General features: G+C 41.3%; 1 protein-coding gene across 5 annotated transcripts in view; it reads left to right on the top strand.

Moving 5' to 3' along the window:
- The first annotated feature begins 537 nt into the window (after window positions 1–537).
- The window catches only part of ltbp1 (latent transforming growth factor beta binding protein 1), a 141,356-nt gene continuing 123,443 nt past the window's right edge, over window positions 538–18,450 (top strand). For 4 of the 5 annotated variants that reach the window (XM_053436746.1, XM_053436745.1, XM_053436744.1 and 1 more), the window contains exons 1-2: window positions 539–1,318; window positions 6,027–6,097. In XM_053436746.1, coding sequence (XP_053292721.1) covers window positions 963–1,318; window positions 6,027–6,097 — 427 coding nt within the window. In that variant the 5' untranslated portion in view covers window positions 539–962. Of the gene's footprint in view, window positions 1,319–6,026; window positions 6,098–18,450 lie in introns of all 5 variants that reach the window. The other variant, XM_053436747.1, reaches the window with a different exon arrangement.

Here is an 18,450-nt window from a genome sequence, read left to right as displayed (position 1 = left end):
GACATTTAGGCTGGTCCTCACTTTCGGACTCACTTTTAAAGGGGTGAGACTTGCTTTTAGGGTTAGGGTTAGACATTGAGTTGTGATAGTTAAGCTTAGGGTAAGGAGCTAGGGGATTCATTATACCCACCCAATGGTCAGCTTTATTCTGTGCCATTTGAATCTGCCAATGACGTTTATTTCATGTGTCATAATTTCCTGATTTCTGAATTGCTGATTGGACATAGGGTGGGGTTTCAAACAACTATTCTCTGATTAAAATTGATCTTCACAATATTGTGAGGTGCTCATTAAAATTTTTAAAAAGCAACCCCCCCCCCCCCCCCCCAATCTGAGCAGTCCAGATCCGGGCCTGGTCCTCACTAAGATCGACGTAAATACATGAGTGTGTGTATGTGTGTGGGTCAGACAGTGAGCCTGTGTGTGGGTAGGGGTGTGGGTTTGGGTCCCCCCTCTCACCCTTGGGCCCCAGGAAACTCGGAGAACAGTTCTCGGGGTAGCGTGCACAGCGTGCAGGCTCCCCCCTCCTGACGTCACGTCTGGAGGCTGGCTGCTCGCGCTGCTGACACCGTTCACCTCTAGAGAAACTTTCCTGGAGTTCTCGGCTCCTCTGACCGCGGAGCGACTCACTCACTGTCCGGAGGAAGCCGCGGCAGCTTGGATACCCTGCGAGCCAAAGGAGGACACGGAGCGGAGCCTCGTTCACTTCTCCCCGCGAGGAACGATTTTACGAGACATGCCCTTTTTTATTTGACACTTTTGACAGAAGAACCGACGCTTTTCTCTGGTTAAGTTAGCTTATTTAGGTTGGAGGTCGATACCTACATGAATAGCTCAGGATTACACAGGCTTTTAATACTTTTTAAGAAGTGAGAGGTTTTTTTAAAGGAGCCGGAATTAACCTGGATAGCCCCCTCCCTCACTCCCTGCCTCCCAAACTTCACTCACTGCTCGGTGTCGATATGTCTTGGATTAACCGGGGCCTCTTATTTGCCTTCGGTGTGTTGCTGTGTGTGTCAGCGGAACAGCAGCAGGGCCAGAGCGGCTTCAGGAGGCTGTACGTACTGCAGCCCGGGCCGGGTTCGGCCGGAGGGGACGGCGGAGTGCGGGTCAGCTCCATCTCGACGCGTCATGGCGCGGCGGGGCAACCGCACACGTACAACGTGGAGCTCACCGCTAACTTCGGGCGCCAGGTCCGGACCCGCAGGATGGGGAACCAGGCGGATCCGGTGCCCCAGTTCAGCTCGCAGCTGCCATCAGTGTTCCGGCAGAGCGGACAGGAGCAGAGCCAGCAGCGGCAGGTTATGAAGCTGCCCGGGTAAGAAAATCAGAGAAAAACATGTCAGCCCGGAGGAATGTAAGGGACTGAGAATGAACTTAATGACTTCCTGTCAGCTTTGATCTTAAACTAAACAGGCACCACAATGAATTTTAAAAGCACATTTGGACCATGGTATCATTTAGGCTGTAGCCTCATGTTGCACTCTCACCTTATCTTAAAGACTATTATATACATGATGGACAGAACCGTGTTTGGGTTGGTCTTTTCTTCATGGTGGAATTGATCTCAAACACAGTGTCATCAGGATCTGACTTCTCAGTGACACCGACATGAACTTAGCTGTTTTCAGACACATGTGTAGAGGTGAAAGTGGTGATATGTTTTTTTTGTTAAATGTGAACTATGCTGTTGGAATTAAATCAAATCTGATATTGTCTAATTGTGCTTAATCTCCATGTATAGACAAATCTGTTCCAAACTTGTCCTGTGAACTCTCCATCGAATCCCTTAGTGAGCAGACAACCCTCAAACGTGTTGGTGGCTGGCCCGGTCCCTCTCGGGTCTAGAGTAGATTTAACATGTAAAGCACTGCATTGCAATGTAGCACATATATCAGTCAGAATGTGGTATACTGCAAAGTCTCACATACATCTCAGCCAAAGCAATTAGTTTATAGTTTGTATACGAACTCTATAGTAAATAGCACTCTTGGTACACCCACTGAGTTTCTCTCTATTTTGCTTAATTAGACCTCTCCTGTGGACTGTTGTTCATTGACCCATTCCTGGCCCTATTAGGTTACATTACATCCCATGGTGAAATGGCCCTAATCCAATCTCGCTTGGCCTAAAGTCACACAATCCTGACACTGATCTGTAAACAGACCAAATAACTAGTATACTAGTATTGTTGGTGGCTTTAGGCAATGCAGTGTCGAACGTGATGCAATTTGGACCCTTGATATGTTCAACATTGATGAATTTTGACTAACAGCTCCTTGCAGTCAGTGGGGGCGGGGAAGTGTTCATTCAGTCTGCACACCAAGTTGAACATGTCTTCATCTACGTCTTCGGATGAACTCTGGCAGTGTTTGAAGTCTTGTGGCCCCTGCCCAGCACACAATCATTGAAAAGTGACAGTATTTTGCAAAACGTTTTGGGAGGATTTACTAATGACAAGTATGAACTCTGCAGTAGACTCTGGAGCATAACACAGGCCAAGCAAACCAGAATGGGCACAGTACTAGTCATACTAAAGGTTGTATCTGTCAAATTGGAATTTAGCAATAAGGCCTTTAATGTGAACATAGCATTAGACAACGGACTTCAACCTGAGCGGAAGTTTAAAGGTGCAATATGTAATTTTTTTCTGTTACGACATTATATTAAAAGTAGTCTACTTTCTTTTACTTATATTATTATTTTATTCGCTATCAGTTTTCTTCTGCATTGCGATGCAATGCCAGTATTAACTCTTGTTTTGCTTCTATTTCTCTCACTTTCTTTTCTTTGCTGTCAATTGTGGTTGCCAACTGGCAGTGGGTGGTGGTGATAATGGTATCATGCCAAGAGCTTCAGGAATTGTTGCATTCACTCTTCAGTACCTTCTACGTGATTGAAAAGACGTTAGAATGCACCCTCTGGAAGTTATTGTTGTGGCCATGTTCCAGGGAGAGAACATGTCATTAGCTAGAATGGCACTGGAAGAAGGCTTACCCCTATATGAAACAATATTTAAATCGGGCCGACTCGGATTTTTAATTGAATCTGCAGCATATTGGAAATCTGTTCAGCCATTTTTATGTAATTCTGTTAACAAGCAAACGAACAAACAAACAAAAAACAACAAAAACAACGAACAAAAGGACAGGGGTCAAAACCTAACCTCCTTGGATTAGATTACTAGTATGTAAGTCCTGGTTGAAAGTGACTATCCTCTGATTGATCCTCTCATGCACCATCATTTCCTCTGAATGTATACTTTTTAATCTAATAACATTAACAGTTGCTATGTTCTAGTCCATGACAGTGTAATGCCATATTCACACCACAAACTCACATTCACTTGTTCATATAAAATAGGAGGCAGCCAAAATAGAGATGTAGTAAGAGAGAAAATAAAGCTCTTCTGGCTAACAATCTCACTAACAGTGTTAGCCAACTGGCTAGCTCCAGGGGAAGATCCAGACACACAGCTATCAGGAGCAATTTGGGGGCTCAGTGTCTCGCCCAAGGAAATGGGCCTGAGAAAGAAGGAGCCAGTGATCCGACCGCCAACTTCTGTTTAGTTGCCCCACCTCCTGATTCATAACCAATCCTGGTTAGCTTACTGCTCAATCGAACAACAAATTCACACAATTAAGAAGTCCAAAAGGTATATTTTGGACTCCTGTTTATTAACAGCCTTCAAACCATGCTTTGTGGAACAGCTTTTACTTCAACTACACATTCCATCAGAGTTATTGCTTCTGCCTTGACAGATAATCATCATGAACAACACCAGGACCCTGAAGCAGCAAGTACAACGAGAAAAAAAAAGAAATAATTGTTTTTATCATAGTGTCATATGGACTGGTTGCATTGCCATATCTCTTCAAACCAAAGCGTAGGATTCATTTAATTTTATGTTTCTATGTTCATGACCATTGTTGAAGAATGTGGCCTGAATATCCAGTTTCCCACTGACTCTGATGCTTCTCCCTTCAATGTAGAATACCCTCCAAAAAACGTATTCACAACAGTCTTACCCGTAGGTTGAATAGGATTCTCTCACATATAACACCAGTTTTAAAATGGGGCATTTATTCCCCACATCAATAAGCATTTCCCACCTAATTAAATCCAGACCTTTGACCAGAGGGATACATCCAAATATGTGGGAGGTTTCTGTCTCAGCGGACATTCAGAATGATAACAGCTCTGTGTGAACACAAAGCAACAAGCTTTGTTGGTGGCGGTGTTGATTGTGATACAGTAGAAATGCAGCAGAAGAACACAAGTTCATCAGACTGTGTGTGGTCCAGCAGCTTAACCTCAGCTGCTCAGTTTGTGGCCCAGTGGAACGTTTTGATGTGTGATTAGTGAATACAGTTTGGCTGTGTACTGGTGTCCCGCTACCCAAAGCTCTTGTCAGACTCATTACCTGTGTGTGTGTGTGTGTGTGTGTGTGTGTGTGTGTGTGTGTGTGTGTGTGTGTGTGTGTGTGTGTGTGTGTGTGTGTGTGTGTGTGTGTGTGTGTGTGTGTGTGTGTGTGTGTGTGTGTGTGTGTGTGTGTGTGTGTGTGTGTGTGTGTGTGTGTGTGTTTGTGTGTGTGTGTCAATGCCTGTCTTGTTTTCATGACATATTAAGGGAACAAAATTGGCCTAGTAATAGAAGTTTTTTGTTCTATTGCACCAGTTACCTTTTAAACGCAGAAAAGGCTGTTCACAATACATCATGTAAGATTAGCAGTGTTACTTAGTGTTTTATGGCCCACTACCCTTTTCCATTATACATATTGTGTGTCATAGTCAAATGTGTGACTTGGATTTAAAAAATATGGCAGTATTTAAGTGTTTTTAAATAAATTACAGGCAAGGAATGGACAACTGATTAATGCAATGCTGTTTCACAGCTGATTCTCAAGCGAAATGCTTCTCACTACCATATGAGAAGCACTCCCCCTACCCGACCGTCTCTTTGTGGGAAACACTGTACTGTTGTCATATCACTTCATTCAGACAGACACCTTGATGCAGGTTAAACCAGTGCTGGTGGCCTTTATGAAGTGCAGTACAGCTGATCCTCTCTCACAAAGGTTTTCTCAGCTGTAGTCACCAGGGCCTGTATTAATACATTTTCTACATTACGATTGCCCACAATTGCATAATATACATTTAATTTTTTTTTCTAAGTCTGTATCTTAAACTCTCACATTCAGGAGGTTTAGGAGGTGGTGAGTCTATTTGACCCAGTCTCTGATGATGATGATGATCTGAGTCGTGAGTTCCCAGCTTCTACTTCCCAGCTTCCAACAGCTTGTCTCAATCAAGACCTTTTTTCAAAACCAAGGTTTTGTAGTAAAACTAAGTTGGCCAGATTCAGGTTGGCTTCAACAAACCTACTCCTATAAACACAACACCTCAGTAACTTCTGTAACATTGAAAATGCTTGCCTTCCCTGTCACATTTAGTGTCACAAGGCCAAACCACATATCATGAGATCTGTGTTTGGTAGGCCATTCAAGTCTGGAAAATATCCGGTGAGAATTGGTGGAGCCTGATTTGTGCCAAAAATCAGATAACTTTGGTGGAAAATCTACATGATGACGTGACTTGTTTCAAACCCCATGAACTCTCTGCACAACAGTGTGAACTGCTGTTGATGTTGCAGACGTCAAATTGAAGTTGACATGGCCTGCTTCTTACCTTTAATATATTCAGAAACAGCCCCTTGTGTAAAAATCACAAGTAAAGTCTGATGACAGCCCAGCGAGACGTGCATTCCTCCAGTGAACTGAACAAGTAGTTGATGTTGGCATCTGACTAAAGGAGATAACTGTTAGTCAAATGTACAGTCTAATTGAAATAACATGTCTCCAAAGCTAAAAGAGCCAGAGCAATGTGAAAATAACTCGAAAACAACTCAACTCTTAGTTTTGATGTGTAGCAGGGGAAGTTCGGGTTTCTTTATGTAGCTGTTGTGTTTGACATTTCGACGTTAGCGTCTGTTTGTTTCAACTGCCTGTGCTGGATTTCTCTCTGCAGGGTGAACGTCTGTGGAGGGCAGTGCTGTCATGGATGGAGCCAGGTTCAGGGGTCGCAGCGGTGCACAAAGCGTAAGTGCATACAGAAGTCCTTTCAACACAACAGCGTCTTCATATTAATACAGAAATTCCCAGCCACATATCAAAACAACGGATGCTAGCCAGAGTGCACCAGGCACCCAAACTAGGGCTGAATGATTAAATGCATTTGCGCTAAAATCGCGATATGATAAAACGCGATATTCTAACCGCAACGTGCACGATTACAACGTGCGATAAAGAGGGCTCTGGGCTGCTGTCCTCACCCGCAGCCAGAATGACGCGGGACAACCAAACTCCTCTGATCCAGAAGATAGCGAAGCAGGCCTGCATCACCTACAGGGGCCTCAAGTCTTCGTCCAACGTGGTGGACACACAGAGCGAGCTCATCTTGCTGGTGAAGCGGTTCGGGCGGCGGACCTGAAAATAGCTCCCTGGAAAAGCAAGCCGAGCTCCGGGGCGGCGGGGCTCCAGAGCCCCCCCGGTCACCTACATGCACATCTGCGAGACGGAGGTGTTCAGAATGGGGGTGTTCCTGCTGAGGCCCGGCGCCTCCGTACCGCTGCACGACCACCCGGACATGAACGGGATGCTCAAGGTCTTTACACCGCCTCATGTCTGCTCCGTTGTGGCTCCACACACACTCTGTCTGTTAGGTGACTTGTTCGAAAAGGTTAAAAAACAAAGTCTGAGGAGTGGGACCATTTCATTAGCTTTAGGAAACTGTTCATACATGCAGTTGTACTGTTCGACTTTGTGACCTGTGCATTTTTCCGTTTTTTATTTAAAACTTTATTTACTTAGATTTGACAAAATATTTTCAATGTTTCAGTTGTTCGAAATGTTACTGACTTGGGAGCATTAAGACACCTCTAATTGTAAATAATTTTTTTCTTAAGATGGTAAATTTTGCACACAGTGTTTAAAAAGTGCATGCCTTGTGTTTATACTTACAATTACTTTGTTTAAATTACTTAAATGCACAGTGGCTAAGCCACCGGTTTGTTGTCCTTGTTTCTGTAATGAGCAGTTAAATAAAAATGTCTAACGTGGGAAAGAATATTTTACACTAAATGTATCTAATATTGTCCTGGTCATATTTAAATCATTCATTAAGTTTTGTTGGGAAAAAAAAAAGGATAAAATAAAAAAGTCGCACATTAAATCGCAATTGCAATATTGGGGGAAAAAATTGCATTTAAATTATTTCCCCAAATCGTTCAGCCCTAACAAAAACTACATTTTTTCTACAGTACTTGACAACAAGTAAAAAAAAATACGCTTTTCATTATGATTACATTACATTGACGTGCTGACAAGTCATCTTATTTTGAGCTGTTGCAAATTAATAGTAAAGAAATGTAATTTCTAGAAGACACATCTTGTAGAGTTTTAAATATATCTTGTGTTGTTTGCTTCAATTACATATTATGTAATATATTTATTTCTTAAAGATGAATGTAACATTACTCACAGAAAGTTTTACATCACAGTCTTGTATTCTAAAACTTTTTATCATCCTCCTTGGGACCATAGTTCACATACATGAGACAGTTATAAATGGCTGTCGGCTTGCACTTACTTCTAGCTTCTAAAACTAATCAAAACCTGAGTAGGCAATGAAACACTAAAATAGTACTAAAGGCCAAATTATTTGCTTATTAACAGTGGGGTTTGCATTGTGATACACTGGGTTGGATACCGTGTTATTAAAAGCCTGGATATATATTAGGAAGCAGTAAATACACTCCGAGGATTTAATCGCTCAAGTTGAAGTTGCTCAACTGTGTTTTTATATGTAAACAGCTTCTCTCCAGTTCCTTCATTGATTTATCTTCCACAACAGAGAACCACTGTGGAGAAGATACTGAAACGTATATATACCATTAAAAAGAAATTGCACCAAGAAAGAATAGGTTGGCGCAAAAATGTTGGGTGCTGGCTGATACTGGTCAGCTGGATCAACGTATTTAAATTTCCGTGTGTTTGGGATCTTCAAGTACATTCCTTTCTGTTGTCGATATCCCTGACAGCTGTTCTGTCAGTGTGTGAGTGACCCTTTATGATTTGTGGATCAACAGACACTCGAGTCTTGCAAGGTGGCATTAAAAATTATGTTGAAGCTAATAGGTTAAAATAGCTTCCATCGTTTTTGATGTTCTTGCTTTTCGTTTCCCCAGAGGCCAGCAATACAAAGTTGTTAATTTTTTGATGGGGAAAATGTTTGTGTCAAATGTTACCAACTCGACTACCATGGATTTCATTGAAATCACTTGATTTGTTTGTAGAATTTCAGTCTTCTTATGGTAGGAGTGACGAGGGCGTGAGATAGAATATAGACTGATGGGTGTATCAGTGACAGTATTTCTGCATCAAGAATTATGAGAACCTCTGCTGAAATGGTGCATGGTTCCCTGATATTGGCAAGAAAACGTATCATTAGTAACTTGGATTTTCTACACTGCACAAAGCTGAATGGTGCTAGAGTGAAGAATCAGGGCCCTACCACACACACACACACACACACATACACACACCCATGTCAGCAGGAAATAAATAAGGTGAGTATTTCCTTTTTTAGTGCACGTAAATGTATTGTTCAAACTGCTTTTGAGAAGCTAAATATAGATATACATTTTTAAATTAATTTCAGCTACCCCATTAACACCCAAGACTTCAAAGTGTTCTTTATTCACACATTTGTGCAATTATACATTTGCACAAACCAAATAAACAGCTTTGATTCTTTATATACAAAGTTAGGATTATTGTTAGATCTAAATACATACATACATACACATAAACAGTTTATTTAGCTAATGTGTGATGCTCATATTGTGAGAATAAATTAAAATGTTTTGCCTTCACAAATATGCACAAATGAATAAGTCACCATGCAGAGCCCTGTGCTTTTACTGCTTTAAAATGTAAAATTGTATTTAAAAAAATCAGTTGAAGCACAAATTTTTTATATTGCTTGAAAAAACTTGCGCTAACAAGTAAAACAAATATTATATTAATATCCTGATCATATGGGGTTCCTAATTAAAAATGGAACAAACATAGATCAATCTGGTGAATAACTTATCTAGTTAGTTAAGTTCATATGTGAAGAAATCTAGAAATAGCATTAATAGTATTTTTCTGTATTGAGGGATGTCAGCCTTCAACATTTATTATTACAGTTATCTGGGCCTCCTTGGGCCTTCAAGTGTCGAGAGCTCCTTGGAAATTAACACACCTATGACATCCTGAACTATATACCCTATATAATAATTTTAAGGTTGATTTAGGCTGTAATGTAAATTATCTAACAGACTGAGAAAATAGACCATAGCATGAAAACAAAGCTATGAATTTACTGATTGATTTAGTACATTCCAACCCTCGCCTATGGTCTTTTGATAGTGACAACGTAATAGGATCATGGATGCAAGAGAATGGAATTAGTTTTCCTCACAGAGTGGCTGTGCTCATTCTTAAAAACATGGTGCAGAGTTCATTCAATTTTACCAGAATTTCTCCCGGGAGGTACTCTGAGCAGACCCAGAACATGCTGAAGGGAATACATGATCATCTGGCCTGGGAAAGCCTTTGGATCCTCCAGGAAGAGCTGTAGTACACAACTATGTATATCTGGCCTACCTCGCAGTGAGCTATACCCAGATAAGTGGTGGAAACTGGATGCTGGTGATTGAGTAGGTTCAGAGGTCAGAGAAAAGTGGTCAGACTGACAATCGACAGGCTATAGTAACTCAGATAACCACTTTTTACAACTGTGGTGAACAGAGAAGCATCAGAATGAACAACAACCTTGAGGTGGATGATCTACAGCATCAGCGACCAAATCAGGTTTCACTCCAGTCAGCCAAGAACAGAAATGGGAAGCTGCAGTGACACAGACTCACCAACACTGGACAGTTAAAGACTGAAAATGTAGCCTGGTCTGATGACTGTTGATTTCTGCTGAGGCTCCAGATGTAGAGTCACAAACTGGAGTCCACATCATGAATCCATGCCTTGTGTCAACATTTCAGACTGCTGCGGCTGGTGTGATTTTTGGACACATTTGAGGCCCTAATAAACCATGAATTTCACAGTCTATATGTATATTGTTTCTAACTATGTTCATCTCTCTATGGCCACAGTCACACTGGTCGCCAGTTGTGAATCCAGTTGAACCTTTCTAATGTGGTAGAACAAAAGATTGTCAGTATGAATGTGCAGCTGACAAATCAGCAGAGATGATGTGATGCAGTCTTGTGAACATGGAGTATAATCTTTCCAACATTTACAACTCCTGTGGAATAGGGTTAGTGTTAGGGTAACACAAAGACCTGAGGCAGTTTTAGAAAATAAGGGCTATCTATGGTATGGTGTTCCTGATCCTGACACTCGTTGAGTGTTTGTTGGCCCTTTCCGTGTTGAGCTAGAGCACACAGTTTTTTTGTTTGTTTCTTCTCTTGGCAGCCAAAGAAGTCAACTTGTGATTCACCTACACTAAACCCATCTGAATCAGGAGAAATGACTAGGAGACATTCCAGTTTCTCCCCCAGACTGAATGAAGTCAGATGTTGGCAGATTATTGAATTGCAGTGTAGAATCGTGCTTTGTCAAATCCGCCCAAAGAGAACCCATCATGTCTATGTCTCAGACAAAACATCTTTGTCAATCAGAATTGGACAGTTTGCGTCCCTGAAAGAAAGCAGCCAAAATATTGACTGCTGCCTCTTTTAAAACACGGTAAAAATAAACTTAGTATTGAAATTGACGCAGGGTTGCTCTACAAGACCTAGTCATATTATCCGTACTGTAACAATGGATGACCAGCATTATTTTACACTAGGGAAGTTCTGAGTAAATCTTTTGGTTTGACTCATCTGTGCCTATTTTAATAGATCTCTATCAGCTAAAGTAAACCTGAACTAATGCCAATGCTGGTGTTACATCCCTGCTCTACCTAAAGACCTACCTAAAAACCTAAAGAGCAAATGCATAGTTGAATAATACATCCTGTCCTGCTTTACAAACACCCATTCATACTGAGCATTTATGGGAAGCACTTTCTCACAACAATCACACACTGTCGGCACCTCCGTCTGGGGCAATTTTGGGTATGTGGTATGGTTGGTCAGAGGAGGACCCGCTCTACCTCCTGAGCCACAGTCACCAAAGATCACATCAGGTTTTGCTACATTTATTCTGTGCAAAATCCGATGTCGGGTCAAACTGAAACTTAGTTTTTTTTTTTTACATTAAACGATAAATAGTAAGTGTTAAATAAACATTTTAAATTAGCTGATGGATTTTCCAATGGCCGCAGTTGGACGTCATAATCCTGCGAGAAGGACGTCACTACTAGCCCAGAGAAAATGTGAAGTGTATGTATATGGTAAATAGTTTTGTATTTATATAGCGCTTTTCTAATCTTAATGAGTACAACTTTACATTAACCCATTCACATCGAACTGCCGACCTTCAGGTTGGAGGACGACCACTCCACCCCTCAGCCAAAGCCTATGTGAGTGTGTAGGTGATTTCAGACACAGCCAATGTCTATACTCAGACAAAGGCCTTTGCAGTGACGATGGTACACTCTGTAATGCTTCTGTCCAATCAGAGTAGTTCTGCAGCGGAGTTGCTGCTATGTTTACACATAGGGGTTGCCTTGAAAATTACCTGAAATGAGTGTGTGAGAGAGAGAGAGAGAGAGAGAGAGAGAGAGAGAGAGAGAGAGAGAGAGAGAGAGAGAGAGAGAGAGAGAGAGAGAGAGAGAGAGAGAGAGAGAGAGAGAGAGAGAGAGAGAGAGAGAGAGAGAGACATACTGTATAATACTGGTATTCACTAGAGAACCTAGAACCTAGGACTACTTTAAGTAAGGAAATACCATAAACATCACAAAGCCTGTAGTTTCATTAAATGTTGACTTAGAGAATTTCAGAACTTCGCCTCTCTCTGCCTCTCCCTCTCTCTCTCTCTCTCTCTGCCTCTCTCTCTCTCTCTCTCTCTCTCTCTCTCTCTCTCTCTCTCTCACACACACGAAAACTTAGGGCGTAAGCTAAGAACACAAGTGGTCATAGCTGTCATGATCACCATAGCATTCTTCCTCTTCTGCTGCTATGTAAGCACTGGATATATACCCATGTAGGTACTGCAGGGACTTAATCTTTCAAAGAACTTTGTCGGTCACATACCCCATTTAAGCCACCACCCTAAAGTGTTTGTGATTCAGCGCTTTCAACGTCATGACTTAGCATTGATTCAGAGTAAGGGAACGGCTTTTGCTAAATTTCTCTCTGGATCACTAAAGTATTTATCTTATCAACTGTAAGGCTTTTGTCGTTTTGACAAATATTTATTTTTTGCACAATGTGAACACTCACAAAAATGTGAAGTATTACATAGGGGATAACAATCACCTCATCAGTGGATATATTTGTTACACTTTTCCTCTGGCTAATGCCTGCTTGCCATCCAGTAACCTAGGGGAGGATCCTGGGGTTGAGATTGTAAAACTTTTTTTACATTACATTACAAAAATTATATTACATTACAATTCATTTAGCTGACGCTTGCGTTTTCCCATTGGATTTTCCATAAAATGTTACATTAATCTCATCAACACAACCAACTATACATACAGGAACCTACATTGGTTCCTGTACAGGGGATAGCGGGGCAATGTGAGAATTTGTTTTACATTTGCTCCCCTCTAGGCGAGCTAAAATGATATATCAGTCAACTTTACACATTTCCCATTAATTCAGGATGATTCCTAGCAATGGAAATGATCAGAATGTCTTCAGGACAAAGGGAAGTGAAAAGATAATTGTTTTAAAAAAAGTGGTCTTTTTGTCTCACTTTACCCCAGCTAAGGGGTAAAGTGAGATTGGGCACGGGCGGTGGACCAGGACCGCGGTGGTGGCTTGTGATGGGTCCTGGTGGGTGGCGGTGGACGGTGACTGAGGACTGGAGTGGCGTCTGGTCTGGATGGTGGATCGTGGTCTAGATGGTTGCTGAGCATGGACTGTGCTTGCAGCGGGACTGCTTGGCATGTCATGTTGGGGTTGTCCTTCGGGATGTCTACCCTCATCAAATGCTGCTAGAGACTTTGATTATTGATGATGTTCTCCTGCACGTGGCATCTATTGCACTTCTGCCCGTCCTGGGAGAGGGATCCCTCACATGTGGCTCTCTCTGAGGTTTCTACATATTTTTACCCTGTTAAAAGGGTTTTTAGTAGTTTTTCCTTACTCTTGCTGAGGGTTAAGGACAGAGGATGTCACACCCTGTTAAAGCCCTATGAGATGAATTGTAATTTGTGAATATGGGCTATACAAATAAAATTTGATTGATTGACTGAAGTGTTTGGCAAGTTCCTCCTCCATCTCATCTGTGAATATTCTCTTTGCCTCAGCTACTGCACCCCAGGCTACTGATTTGACTTCCCCTTTCTCTTTTTTCTTCATGAATCTTCTGAGGGTTGTCTTGTCAATATTTCTATCCCTTCCAGCTTTTCTTAAGGACTTCTTTCCTTGCATGACCTCAGCGGCTGCACTCTCCATCTCTGCGAGGGGTGTTTGGCCCCAGGTTGTCTTCCTGGTGTAGTTTCTTGGCATGATGACTTTTTTACAATGTTTATGACATTACAAAATAAAACATATGTAATGTAATATTACACTACAATATGTTTAAGACTAATCTTAACTTGTGCTTCATGTCTCACTTTACCCCACAGCATTTGTCCCACTTTACCCCACAGCCCCCATATTACGAAAAACAACATCTTGTAGCAATTTTGGCTAATCTTCAGCTAGCATCAATCACATGGTTTTATATGTTGGAAGTTCACCAACATGTATGATATAAGTTTTTCTACCTGATTCAATTTGTTTTGACACAACAGTTGATTAAGTTCAAAGCAAGAAAATTTACTTTTACATGCAAAAAACACATTTTTGTGAAAAAACATAATTACCACAGCACCAGCACCAGCTTCTCCTTCATGGCAAGGGGGGAATGGGAGGGGCTTGACAACATAATGGTTACATGACCACAAATGTGTACCGTTGCCTAGATACAGGGGGTGTCTCACATTACCCGAAGTCTCCCATTACCCCGCTCTCCCCTACAACAAATTGACATGCAGTAACTCGTCCAGGACTATTGTGCCCTGAGGCAGTTTCCAATTTACTAATCTTAAAACAAAATTCATGTTACTCTCCTTATCTCATCATTATAACTAGAGCACAACCAAATGTGGTCTACAACCACAATTGGTTGTGCTCATCTTTAATACGATCTAATTGCTTTCCTTGCTTTTCTTTTGCGGTGATAATTAGGTAGAAGGTGTGAAAGAGGGAAGAGGATGCAAAGAATGCATGTGTGACAGCTGAGCCAGAGATATACATACACCTGGAGGCTACGAGATATCTATCAATAGGAGAAATACATTATTCATTCTGCTCATGGGCTGTCAGTTCAACTCAGCTGCAGTTGCACCACACCATATTCCTGTATATGATTAATGTTTCAACTAAAACTGTTTTAGTGTCTGTGTTCATTATTATGGATGTGTAAACTACACAGTCAGAGATAGTCAATGTTGGTTTCTTGGTCATAGCTCAGTCATGAAATCCCACTGCTCCATGGAGTTCCTCTCCGGCAGGGCTGTTGACTCTGCTGTGAGTTGGACACCACAATTTGTTTTCAGGCATTTTTAAGACTTTTTTACAGTCTGTCACAGTGTTGCCCACACACTGATCTTTTGACCTGTTGACTCAAAAATGATCACTAATATGTTGTATCATCCTGGGTAGATAAGCATTTTTTTTTGTATGTGTAAGTGGTTGTTTACCTTGTGATATATACATCACTGGAGTAAAGTCAAAGTATATGTAGTGCATTACTTTGAATAAATAGGCTATTTAATATGACAGGGTTTGTTTGGCGTCAGTCCTAGCCAGTGAAGAGATAAGTGTAACTCTCGCCCACAGGATAAGTGAAGCCAATAGATTCTCAACAGTCTTATCAGAGCCAATCTGAGCTCTGAGGCCCAGCAGTGACTCAGATAATGTGGAATTCAATACCTCATATAGCGATGTCATATCTTTCCATCACTACCTGCATCTGAATTCAGTGAACATCTGTCCCAGCCACATGCAAGGATAAACACACTTTTGCAGTTACCCATAAAGCCTAAGCAATTTTCTTCTCTTCATTATGGAATTTTGAGGCATTAATACAGTGACACAAAGAAAATCATTATACCTCTCCACCAGATGATCACTCAAACACCCAAAATTATTTTTAACTCTTGCAGACCACTAGCAGACCTAGTGTTGGGTGTGGGGTGGGGGCCGAGTGCCAGACTCAGCAGAGTTTGATCAAAAGGGCAAGGGCATCAGCATGACTGATCTCTTTCCTGTCCCCAGCTAACAAGTAAATTACAATCACTTAGTCTGTCACCGTCGTCCCTAAACAGAGCTCTTATGTAGCTGACCTCAGTCTGAGAGAGGGAGAGTGAAAACTTCTCGCAGAACAGATGGCAGCCTCTGTTCCAGACCAGAGAGGTTTGGGGGTGGGGCGGGGGAGATGAAAACTATTTACACTTGTTGGGGAAAAAAGCTAAAAAGCTATGACCAAAGTGGAAAATTAGCCGTGGGGTTGTTTCAAAATGTGCAAGTAACTTAGCTCCAGGGGGGGGAATACAATAATGATGTCACCTTTGAGGTAATTACTCTATTGAGGAGGGTTGTAACTCAACTGGTAATAAATGATGAAAGTAGAAAGTCAATACTAGTTTCTGGACTGAGGAAATTCCATACTGTTAAAGTGTGTTAACCTTAACACTAACATTTCAGATGTATTTAACAAGGTTTTTTTTGCACACTTAATATTTTAGTTTCATGGTTCCTTGGCATATGGAAATTAGTTTCCAGCAATATCATATATAGAATGAAAACTTGCTCACACAAGCCAACAATTGTGCAAATTATAAACTGTCTCAATCACATACGTGTACGTTATAGTTTGCCTCCCATAATAAGACAGTCATGTTAAAAACACGGTACTTCAAGATCTGTTAAGAATGCTTTTTGAAGCAGTGTAAAATGCAGATTTATTGATATCAGAGTGGGAATGCATTAGTTAAAATACGCACCTGACAGCTATTGTAGTAGCTACTGTAGCGACCGTGGTGATGCCATAAGTTTACTATTGTTACTGAACTTTTTTGGGGAGTGGCTGAAACTAGACTAGGTAAAATCCTTCTGGAGCATGTATGGGCGTGCCTTGCTAAGTTAAAGATTCAAGTGTTCATTCCTTTTGTACCATATAGACATAAACTTGGGGACTTGGTCATAGTTCAGTAATGAAATCCTACCACATCTTGGATTTTCTCCTCTGCTGGGCTGCTCACAGTATCATTAGCCAGTCTTAACTTGCAATACCACTGTAGTCTCCACTTTGTTTGTGCGCATTTCAGTGATGGGTGTGCAGTTCCCAACAAGGAGGCAGAGCTGGGCAAAAACCTGACACCGGAGCTGAGAGAGTTACAGTGGCCAGAACAAATTTGTTGCACTTCCTGATGACATAATAGGAACTGCACACGCCACTCACTCACTCACTCACTCACTCACTCACTCACTCACTCACTCAAATCACTCACTTAAAGATATTGTACAATATGTTGTGAACAGACTCAGAGGGGGTGAGTTTGACAGTAGATGTCTTAGTGGCTTAGTTTTTCCCTCAGTAATTATTTTCACAAATGTCAAAGCCACTAATTAGACTAATAAGCAAAATAGAGAGGTGACACACTCTCAGGGACCCCTGGGGGAATGAGAGGGACCAGTCTCTTTCTGAGTCATTCACATACACATGAACACTGTGTGTGTGTGTGTGTGTGTGTGTGTGTGTGTGTGTGAAAGAAGGTAGATAATAGTTAAGATCAGTGTTTTATTTGGGCTGAGGAATGGATGCAGTCAGAGGAAAGTCCAGATGTGGTTGTGTGTTATCTTCCATCACCTTCCTTTGTTTGGTTTTACCAACACATCTGTACATGCATGTACATGCATGTACATGTGTGTGTTGGAGTTGAGTATGTAAACTGCTGTATGCTGTCTGTAAGGGAGCCTTTGTAGTTGATGAATGGAAGCCCCTATCATCAGCTGCCTGGGGACAGTAGGGCTTTGTGTAATTACAGGCTTTTTGCTGCTCTCCTGGGCAGATACACACACACACACACAAACCTATTTTATACTTACATCTACTAAATAATTATTGGTTCACTGGACTCTTTAATTGGTCAATTATAAATGAACCAGCACATTTGGATTAGTTTTTGAAATTTAAACTCAATGATATGAAAAGTGCTGTGTTAAAATACATTAATGGTGGTAACAAAAAATCTGCACGTCATGACGTTTACATTAAAATGAATGCCCAATAATGTGGGCAGATTATTTATTAGACTGGTAAATGGTGTTTAAAGAAAAACTGTGGTCTGGTCTTAATTTAATGGCATAGCATTAGCTTTATGGAGGACCATACATGACTTAAGTATAAATAAATAAATAAATGTATAAATAAATACAGAAATAAATAAATAAATACAGAAATAAATACAGAAATGTATAAATAAACGTCTTAAATATATTTCCACATTTATTTATTTACTTCCACATTTCTGTGTCCGTATGCTAAGGACAAAGGCGGGCCTAACCACAGTCTCGAGCAGGATTGGTCAACTGAGCTACACACACACACAAACACAGGCCCCGGGGCTCCGCCCCCCACACCGCCAAACACTCGCTCAGAGACACAAGCAGTGACTGAGATCTGAGCTCGTCACCGTGAAGCAGCCGCTCAGTGACTCTGTAGAACAGTGGAAACAGTGAAAACACAGAGTTTCTCTGGTCACATCTGCTCAGAGATCAGCGGCTTCATGATCAGAGCAGAAGCTGCAGGTGGTTTGTACCGAGCTGGAGTTTCTGTTTCCTCCTTCTCCTCTCGGCTCGCTCCCTGTGCTCAGTACAACCCGAGACGTGACGCTCACAGTCAGGACCACTGACCTAAATCATCCCAATAAAAATAACCTTAAGTAACCCTCTGAACTTGAACTAGTTCATTTTATGTGTGAACTGACTCAACGCTGCAAACAGCTGCTGGACACCAGTCATCATTGAGAGGCAGAAGTAGTAGGGCTGGATCATTACACTCCTGTGACCAATCCTGCATGAGACTGCGGTTAGCCCGCCTTTCTCATTAGCATACAGACACAGAAATGTGGAAATAAATAAATGTGGAAATATATTTATTTATATATTTCTGTATTTATTTTTGTATTTATTTATTTATTTCTGTATTTATTTATTTCTGCATTT

Source organism: Pleuronectes platessa, chromosome 12 (genome assembly GCF_947347685.1).
Source record: "Pleuronectes platessa chromosome 12, fPlePla1.1, whole genome shotgun sequence".
Lineage (NCBI taxonomy): Eukaryota > Metazoa > Chordata > Actinopteri > Pleuronectiformes > Pleuronectidae > Pleuronectes > Pleuronectes platessa.
This window is presented reverse-complemented; position numbering and strand designations above follow the sequence as displayed.